At 43.3% G+C, this 9,276-nt stretch overlaps 1 protein-coding gene across 1 annotated transcript; it reads right to left on the reverse strand.

Annotated features, from left to right (window-relative positions):
- Window positions 1–1,512: 1,512 nt before the first annotated feature.
- On the reverse strand, window positions 1,513–8,971 carry LOC128073436 (glioma pathogenesis-related protein 1-like). Its single transcript, XM_052668362.1, has 6 exons — window positions 8,667–8,971; window positions 5,718–5,963; window positions 3,935–4,044; window positions 2,976–3,058; window positions 2,429–2,455; window positions 1,513–2,341 (listed from the first exon to the last, which is right to left on the reverse strand). The coding sequence occupies exons 1-6, from the start codon at window positions 8,844–8,846 to the stop codon at window positions 2,190–2,192; spliced, it is 798 nt and encodes a 265-aa protein (XP_052524322.1). The 5' UTR covers window positions 8,847–8,971; the 3' UTR covers window positions 1,513–2,189.
- Between the last annotated feature and the right edge of the window lie 305 nt (window positions 8,972–9,276).

Here is a 9,276-nt window from a genome sequence, read left to right on the forward strand (position 1 = left end):
GTTGTTTTAGTAATTTCAGAACTAGCTTGAATTTTTGCAAATTATCTCCTTAAACTGATTTTAGAGTTTAGAGACTAGCAAAGTACTCAATGGCTGTTTCTGTATCCGTATTTTGCATTGATCATGTGGAAGTCGCAGATGGGTGCCATAAAAAGAATGTGAACAACTTGAGGGGGTTTAATCATCGGGAGTTAAATATCTGGATTTTGGGTGTCCTTAAAAAATGAGATGCAGTTGTTTGGCTTGGACTCCTTGACTTTCTGGATTTTTTTGTTTGAACGTTACCATGCTGTAGAATTTGTTGTGGGTTGGTTGTTTTTTTTCCCCATGAGCCCCAGTGATTTACAGTTGTTTTTTTTTAAATGAAGCTTTCTCTATGGAATTCCCTTCAAGCTGCTAAGGTATGTGGTTCAGTGGCAGCACTGTGAATGTTCTGAACTTTTAGGGCTCTGTGTTGGTTCTGTTTACTCTCCTGGAAACCAAGTATAGATTAAACTTAGCAGGGGAGCATTCCTGCTGAGCTCATTTTGCTCCCTGGACACAGCATTGTATGCACTTTCCTTTCCTCCATTTCTTCTTGCATCAGTAGGACCTTCCTGCACATGGGGCAGATGCTGGCATAACAGCCCTTCTCTGCAAAAGGACACTGCAGAGTACGTCCTGCTGCCAACATGTGCTGGTTATTGTCCTTGTGGGATTTCCAGATGGGACTTCGCAGTACAGAAAGCGTGAGGCTTGAGTGGTGCTCAAAAAAGTGTGGCAAAAAGGTAAGTGGGAATGAAAGTGGCTGCCCTTTTCAACAGATAGACCCGTGGCCTTGAATCGGTAGTGAGGATTTTTTATTTTTTATTTTTTTTAAACAAAATTGTCTCTCTATTTTGGCCAGAACAGGTGCTGTGACACTGGGGTCACTGGATGGCAGAAAAGAGGCTCTGGCACAAACAAATTGTAAATATAAGTGAAGGACAAGGAAGAGAATTAGGAATTCTGTCCCTGACCGCATTTACATTTTGGAAAATGATTTATTGAGGACATGCTGTGATGCTGAGATGATTCAAGTACTAGCAGCTAACTGCATGGAAGAATAATGTCAGAAACTCTGGGTTGCAGTTGCAGTAATTCCAGGTGAGGCTGACTCCAGGAGTGGCATCAGAGCAGGACCTGTGCAGCAACACTGACAGAAGTGAGCAAAGACAGCACCACAGACGGGAAGCAGCTGGGGGACTCCCTGGATTCCTGCGTAAAAGCACCCAGCAGAGTGGTGTGATATATTGAAGGGGCCTGGCTGAACCCTGCCTGCTCTCAGCACAGCCTCATGGAGACTGGAGCTCGGCAGCCACTGAGCCCAGAGCACGACTTTGGGCACAGCACAGTTTTTAGAGCACTGCACTGTGTTTCCCAGCATCGTGTTTCTTGGCATTGTGCAGGCTGGAACTGAATGTATTTGTTCTGGGTTTGTGCACCAGTGGACCTTCAGATCAGGTTGCAGATACATGATCACCGTGCATGAGAGGCAGGAAATAGTGGTTTATTGTTTGAAGCAGAAATCAGAAACCTCATGCTCAGAAAAAGAAAAAAAAAAAAGTTTAAGGTGGTGCAGAGTCACATTTAAACACGGGTGAAGCTCTGTGTCTTGGCAGAGATGATGTGTGTTTGAAAACAGATTCTAAGCAAAGAGAAATGCCAGTGGTCCCTGTGCACTGCGATACAGGGAAACGCACTGCCTGCTGTGGGATTCACATGCTGGAACTCACCTGTACCCAAAAATTATGAGGTAAAAAAAAAAAGCTATAAATGATAGAAGAAAATCTCTCCAGGCTACCCAAAACCATGCTGCTGCGTCTCGCTGGAGGAGAGCTCAATAGGTATAGAGGAGTCTGCTCTGCTGGGCTGCAGACACCCCACTCCCTCCCTGGGAAGTGTGGCAAGCTGTTCCATGGCACACCCATCTCTGCCACAGTGCTCCACTTTGGAAAAATAAGCAGGTAATTTAAAAACAGCTACTGATTCTGAACAATGAGAAGGCTCCTTATCAGCTCTGCCAGCTCCTCCATGAAATGGGGATGGTATTTCTATATTTAGAATGATTTATGGATGCAAACAACATCTCCATCCATCTCAGCACTGCCAGTAGCTTAAGCACAGGGAGAGGACGAATCAACCTCAGTGCTGCCACAGCCTTCTATGAGTTACTTGGTGGCAGGTGTTATGGACCAGTATTTGGGTAGGATCCAAGTGGCTACAATACTCAGAATAAGAAGTAACAGCCTTAAAACAACCACAGAGATGCAGTACTCATCGCAGGCAGGTCTGTCCCAAGCTGGGTGCCACCTAGAATCACCTGGAGGCAAAACAGATCAATTATTTCAAGCGTAACTGCACTGGGGACAACAAACCGAGGCACTGATTTAATATCTGTGGTACTTACTAATGACTTTGTCACGCTCAGTGTTTCCTGGAGAGAAAAGAAGAAGTGAATGTAAGCAGCAGGCTTAGAATCTGTAAACAATGTGAGTTATAAAAGAGGAGAATTCGCTCACAGTGGGCTGACAAGAAATACAGTTGTGTTTCTTTCCAGGAAGAACCAAAGACCTGTAGATTTCCAGAGAGTGATTCTGGGGCTTTGCTGCAGAGACCTCGATTGCATCTTACTGAGTGCCCCTGCCAGTGGCTGGCATGGAGAGGACTTATTCCTCAGGTACACTTCACTCCATCACCTTTTTTTTATTCCCAGCTCTCAAGTTCAAGATCCACTTGTCTAGCTGACATCAGCAGCCAGGGATCCCCTCTCATTCCTTGATGCTGGTATTTTAAAACCTTTACTATCCATGGGCATCACTGCTCTCTTGGATCCTCATTGCATTTTTTCAGACAGTATTTGGGAATAGGGGATGCTGTGCTTCCTGCCAGAGTCTTCTTGCATGCTCCCTCTCTTTCTACACGTGCCTGTGGAGGAGGGTGGGTTGCCTACTTACGACACAGATTGTCAGCGCACTGCTCGCCGTTGCATTTGCTGCATGCTGCTCCTGTCTCATATGGGTGCCGTCTGTAATTCCCACTGTGAAAGAAAATAACATTGCTTTGAAGCTGCCCTTATGAGGGGATGGCAATCCCTTCTGCTTATTTACTTCTGAACTTGAGATTTTCTCTGCTTGTATTGACAGTGAACTGTGTCCTGGTCAGCCCTGCCTGACTGCCCACCTCGCCCAGAAGGTGCCCAGGCTGCTCCATGAAGATTTTGGCAGGCAGTAAATATCCACAGTAATGGCTTTGTACTCTATGCTCCCTGTGACTTTAAGGGCTGAGCAGATCAGGGCCTCAACCAGGACCAAAAAAGCATCCTGCCCTCATAAGCTGAGACCAAGGTTCAGCAGGTCCTTCAAAGCCTCCGTGTCTCTCTATACCTCAGGCAGCAAATATGCTACTTACAATGCATATGAAGGATCTCTCAATAAAATTCTGTCTTGAGCAGCCCTAGCATCACATGTCCAAGCTCTCATACTAAAGCTCAGCCTGCAGCTACAAGCACTGCACACTTCAGTATTTACTCAAACCATTGACCAAGAGACCTGATTCTGCAGACAAATGTGTAAAAATTTTCACACCTTGGATCTGCGCCTTGGCAACCATCTGGGGCCACCTCGGCACTGAGGAACGAGGGAACAGCTTTCAAATGATCGCTTAGGTATGCTTATTTCAGTGTCTTATATTTTACCTTTTCTACCAGCACCACTGCTTTTTGGCTACAATATATAACTCCCATTTACTCAAACTAGGGTTGCTTGGATAGACGTATGTATCTTTCTCTGTTTTGAGGACCATTTCTACCCATAAACACAAGAAAAAATGGTCTGATCCTGTCAAATTGCACATTGTGGGAGGGAAGAAGGGGCAGGATCTGAATCCTCTAAAATATTTGTCCTGGAAACCTTACGCTGGCCCATAGTTGCAGACGAAGTGTGCTGCGTTGGTTCCTGAGAAGTATGACACTGTGGGACAGAAGTGGACAGCACAGCCAACCTTGTAGCTTTGAGCCCAAACGACCTGGAAAGACAGACACAAACATTGGTGGCTGAATATTTGGTTAACAGCTGCACTTTAAGGGAAAAGCCTTGCTCTCCTGTATGTTACATGTCAGATAGGCTTTGGAATGCTCCTTGGACATGATTTGCAGTGGTAAGCAGTAGTGATGGATATCTAAATAATCGCTTGTTCTGAAGAATATCTGGTTGTTTTAACTAATTCACTAGATGTTTATTAATTTATTTGATGACCAGAGGACTGGAGCACCTCTTCTATGAGGACACACTGAGAGAGCTGGGTATTTTCAGCCTAGAAAAGACTCTGGGGGACCTCATAGTGGCCTTCCAGTACCCAAAGGAGGCCTAAAGGAAAGCTGGGAAGGGACTTCTTAGAAGGGCATATAGCAACAGGATGAGGGAAAATGGTTTTAAACTGGAAGAGGGTAGATTTATACTAGATATCAGGAAGAAATTATTTACTGCGAGGGTGGTGAGACACTGGAACAGGTTGCCCAGTGAGGCTGTGGGTGCCTGTCCCTGGAAGCATTCAAGGCTGCATGGGGCTGTGAGCAACCTGGTCTAGGGGGAGGTGTCCCTGCTTATAGCAGGAGATTGGAACTAGGTGATCTTGAAAGTCCCTTCTAACCCAAACCATTCTATGATTTTGCTATTAAAATGGCTGAAAGAAAGAGAAATTGATTGTGACAGATAGTTTTCCTTTCTTGCAAAGGAGAAGGTGAAATTTGTCTCCTTTCCTTCATAGTAATCCATGATAGTTCTGCCTTTCCCACTGGAGGATATAAAATCTGTGAGTACAAAGCTGTTTGCTGTCTTCTACAGGGGTTTACTGCGCAGGCAAATGACAAAAAGCAGGGAGCTACAGGAACAACAGGGAGAAGGAGCACATTCAGGTTGCAGTCTTGCCTTCTATGACCACAAGCATGACTGACATAACAGAGACAAGAGCATCAGATCCTCTGCGTAGCATGAGTTATCCAATTGAACTCAGCACCACATACCCTATTTCCCTTTCCAAAGGGAAGCCTGCAACTCGTTGTTTGCCAAGTCCATGAACAGAACAGAATTTCTTTGTCAGAACTGCAAGTCTAGTTCATATAACCATAGAATCATAGACCCATGAAAGTTGGAAAGGACCTCTAAGATCATCTATTCTAGCCATCCACTCATCACTGCAATGTACACTAAACCATGTCCCTAAGTGCTGCATCTCCATGTTTCTTGAAAATTTCCAGGGATGGTGATGACTCTACCACTTCCTCAGCCTATTCCAACACCTCACCACTCTTTCTGGGAAGAAATTTTTCCTAATATCCAAGGTGAGCTTCCCTTCATTCAGCTTAAGACCATGACTTTTTGCTTTGTCCCTGTTACCTGGCAGAAGAGGTCAACCCCAGCTCACCTCAACCTCCTTTCAGGCAGTTGTATAGAGCAATAACGTCTCCCCAAAGCCTCCTCTTCTCCAGACTAAATAATCTCAGTTCCCTCAGCCATTCTCCATATGACCTGTACTCCAGGTCCCTCAGCAACTTTGCTGCCCTTCTCTGGACACCAGGCTCCATGGCTTTGATATATTTCTTGCAGTGAGATATATTTCTTGCAAGACACAGTACTTGAAGCCTCAGCAGCACTGAGTACAACTAAACTTGACAGAGTTGGAGAATTGTGATGCCTTACCTGTGTGTAATGGCCACATACTCTGCTACAGCTATTGCTGGTGTATGTGTAGTCTCCAACCTCTTTGTACCAAGAGGTGATGGCTCCTTGCACTGAAAAAATTGAAAGTGAGCCAGTCCAGAGATTTTCTCCAACAGGAGTAAATCTGGGGTGAGCCTGCCCTGGCTCTTGGAGGTATATGTTATGTTTAAACTCGCATCTCTTTGCCCAACCTCTTGCAGTCTTTGCCAAGTCTGGATCCCAACTCTGCAAAATAAAGACAAGTAAAAATGACTTGGTTATCTTAGCAATGCAGTAGTGCTGAACAGATTTTGGAGAAGTTGTGTCTATATGCTGCAGGTTCGCTTGTTTATTTCTGCTGAGACTTCGAGTGCTGTATGGTAGACTGACTTGTAAGTTCCAGTGGGAATCTAGTCACTCATTAAACATGGGGAAGATTTTGGAGAGGTGGACAATTGTGTCTGACATGCTTGTTGAGTGCCAAGACTTATGCATCAAAGTGTATGGAGCACAATACACATTTTCAGGCTGTGCCACTTAAGGGTGAATGTTAATTTAACCTTTAAAAAAAAGTATTTATAGAAAGCCTGGAAGAAGAGGGTTGTGCTTTCTGTCCCAAACTGTCTGAAATCTCATGCAGCCTCACAGATTAGGGCTGCTGCTTGCCGGTCAAGTCACAAACATGCAGGATTTTTGAAACAGTCTAAACTCAGGGAATTTTGTGGCTTCAAACACTAGCACTGAATTCATATTTGTGGAATCACTCACTCACTTGCAATTCAGTCCAACAAAGAGCTGTTGCATAAGCCATTGAGTTATATGAATGTCTTTTGTTTGCACTGGAGGCATTGTCTGATTCCACTGGGTTTTCTTGTGTACACAATCTGATTGAGCAAGCAGTGTTATCCCTCCTGGAAAACAGCTCCTGGAGCTCTGCTTAAGCACTGTGTCATGAAAATTAAGCTGTTCAGTACTGCTGGAGAATTTCTGATTGGGCTTTTGTAAAAAAATAAGATTTCCTTATTTATCCTTCTGTGCATGGATTAAAATCTCTCAGTTGCCTCTGCAAACAGTGGGATCACCAGAGAGAAACTGTTTTGATCTGATCGTGACTGAGGAAAGATTTGGAGGTTGCTGAATTTCATGCCTATGTTTTATATAATATAGTCTTTTTGTACTGAAGATGTCTTTTTTTTTTTTTTTTTTTAATTTTATGCAATGAATAGGTAAGGAGAAATTGCCAGGTGACATCAAAATAGATCTACAAAGATTTGAAAATATTTTGTAACCACCTTCTTCCAATTCTCCCTATGCTAATTATTTGGGAGAAGTGTTGTCCTGCAAAGCTAAAACATAAATAATAAGTCTAAGAACTCAGTACATGGAATAATAAAGGTAAGCTTGGTAGCAGGGGGTCTAAATGCAACTGAAGATCTGTTGTTTCCTTAGATGATAACTCTGAAGGATAATTAACACAATCTCGCTTTGTTCAGGCTTTATCTCCCAGTCCTAGCATTGCTGCAAGCTGAGACAGAGGCTGCAGTTTACATTTTGGCAATGCTGTGAGGTCACAAGCAGAAGACTGTGACAAAAGCTGTGTGACAGCAGTTGATAGGTTAGTCCTCTGCAGTCCCATTTTTCAGCCTCTGCTGGAGAGTTCGCACCCCTCTTTTCTTCTTCATCCTGCACTAGCATTAATAATAACAGCTGTATTACAAATGTGGCTGGTTAGGCTTTGTCACTTGTGCTTAAAGGAGTTTCTGTCTTGCATTTTGTTTTAAAAAGTATTTTTTTCCCAAAGGATGGAAGTGCCTTGAGTTCATATCCTTCATCTTTATGCATCTGGATGGACAGTTATCCGCAGGAAACAGAAGTGTTCTGAGAAATAAAAAAGTTTTCTTGTTTTCCTCATTTTTGTAGCACTAAGGTCAATTACAACAATGAACATATATGATCTTCTCAATGTCAATACTTCTCCTTTTCTCATTGATTTTATAATGTTTTTCACTGCTTTATCCACAACAAATTCTTACTGGGAGAGGTCATACCCAAGACTAGTTTTTTTGCAGCTCTTTAAAAGAAAGCTGCCATTATTTTGGTTCTTTTCTTCTTTGTGGTGACCTTTGTTTGCTTTTTTTTTTTTTTTTTCTCTTTTTTTTCCTGGTTCCAGATCTTCAGCTTTTCAAAAAGAAAAATCAGGCACAAAATCGCTGCAATTTTAAAAAGATGGATGCTGCTCATAGCAAGACTCTGTTAGCACAGAGCTAGCGAAGCGGTTTAGAGAAAGTTTCAGAAAAGATCTGGAGCAATATGCAGTGGAGGTTTGGTTTGCCCCACTAAAGCTACTTCCCAGGTCTGGGGTTCTTTTGAATCACAACAGATTGCCTTTTGCATGATGGTTGCAGCCAGAGATGGGCACCACTGTGCAGGACCAATGCCTCCAGCTATTGCAGCTGCTGCACTTGTTTTGGCTTCCTTTGCAGCCCAGCACCTAGGAGCTGCAGCTAACAGCTCTCTATTGGCTCAGGCTGCAGAGATCTTTGCAAAGAAAGCTAAAAGAAAAGCTCTCCAAAGCCATTTGGCAATGTTTTCTGCACTTGCCAACTCAAGTATGAAAGGTTGTGCTAAGGTCTGCACATAAATCACACCCCAGGCTGATAAACTGCAATGCCTTGTAACGAGGAGCCTTTTCACAGCACTTTTTACAGTGCTAAGCTTAGGGTTAAAATTTTGAGTTTTGAATGAAAAAACGAAGTCAGCTAAGCTACACACGTATCTGATTGTGTAACACCATCCGACAATCAGAGCTTTATCTTCTGCTTTAAAGAGGAACTGCAGCTATGATCCCAGGAGTTGGTTTCTTTTTCATTTTTTTACATTTGATTAGAAGAATCATCTTTAACAACTGTAAACACCACACTTGCATGTAAACTGCGAATATCCCCTTACCATGTACAACATGTTGCTGGCTGGGGGGCTCACTCCAGACCGGAATCTGTTGTGCGTTCTCACACATTCCTCAATGAACTCTGCATCTCCAATATCAGGCAACGTCTCTGGTTGATAGAAGCCAGAAGAAAGACAGAAATGCAATAAAGCCAGCTCACAAGTGAAAAATCTGCTTATCATGTTACTTAGCCTCCAGTCTATCAGCTTGAAGAACAGAACACTTCAGCTGCGTAAGGTGGCTTTAGCTCTCCTTGCAGCTTGTGGACTTGTGTTGCTTGGAAGGCTTGTGGGCTGGACTTGTCTTAGCCATGGTAATTGACTGCAGCACATGTCACAGGAAATGAGTCATATTTCAAGAGCGTTGCTATGAGAATAGGGAAATTAAGCTACGAATTCACATTAAAGCCGCAGAATCTTTTTCTCTCTTCTCTTTCACTGCAGTGGGCAAGCTTCTCGTCTCCTAGCCCTAGGGCTTCTTTGTTTTTGTAACCTGCCATCCATAGCAATCACAATGGGTTACAAGAACGTTTTGGATATTTTTTCTGCTTTTCATAAAAACAGCATTGCTGTTAAGTCTGCCATTCTGAGACAAAAAGCCATGAGACATAAT

This window comes from Tympanuchus pallidicinctus, unplaced genomic scaffold (genome assembly GCF_026119805.1).
Source record: "Tympanuchus pallidicinctus isolate F22 unplaced genomic scaffold, pur_lepc_1.0 scaffold8, whole genome shotgun sequence".
NCBI lineage: Eukaryota > Metazoa > Chordata > Aves > Galliformes > Phasianidae > Tympanuchus > Tympanuchus pallidicinctus.

Excerpts from the sequence above, each read along its gene's own strand:
- LOC128073436 (XM_052668362.1), bottom strand. The coding sequence starts at position 8,846 with ATGATAAGCAGATTTTTCACTTGTGAGCTGGCTTTATTGCATTTCTGT. Across the intron at positions 4,045-5,717 it reads TATGTGGCCATTACACACAG|GTCGTTTGGGCTCAAAGCTA; the intron begins GTAAGGCATCAC and ends CTGTCTTTCCAG. Across the intron at positions 3,059-3,934 it reads GTCTGCAACTATGGGCCAGC|TGGGAATTACAGACGGCACC; the intron begins GTAAGGTTTCCA and ends TTTCTTTCACAG.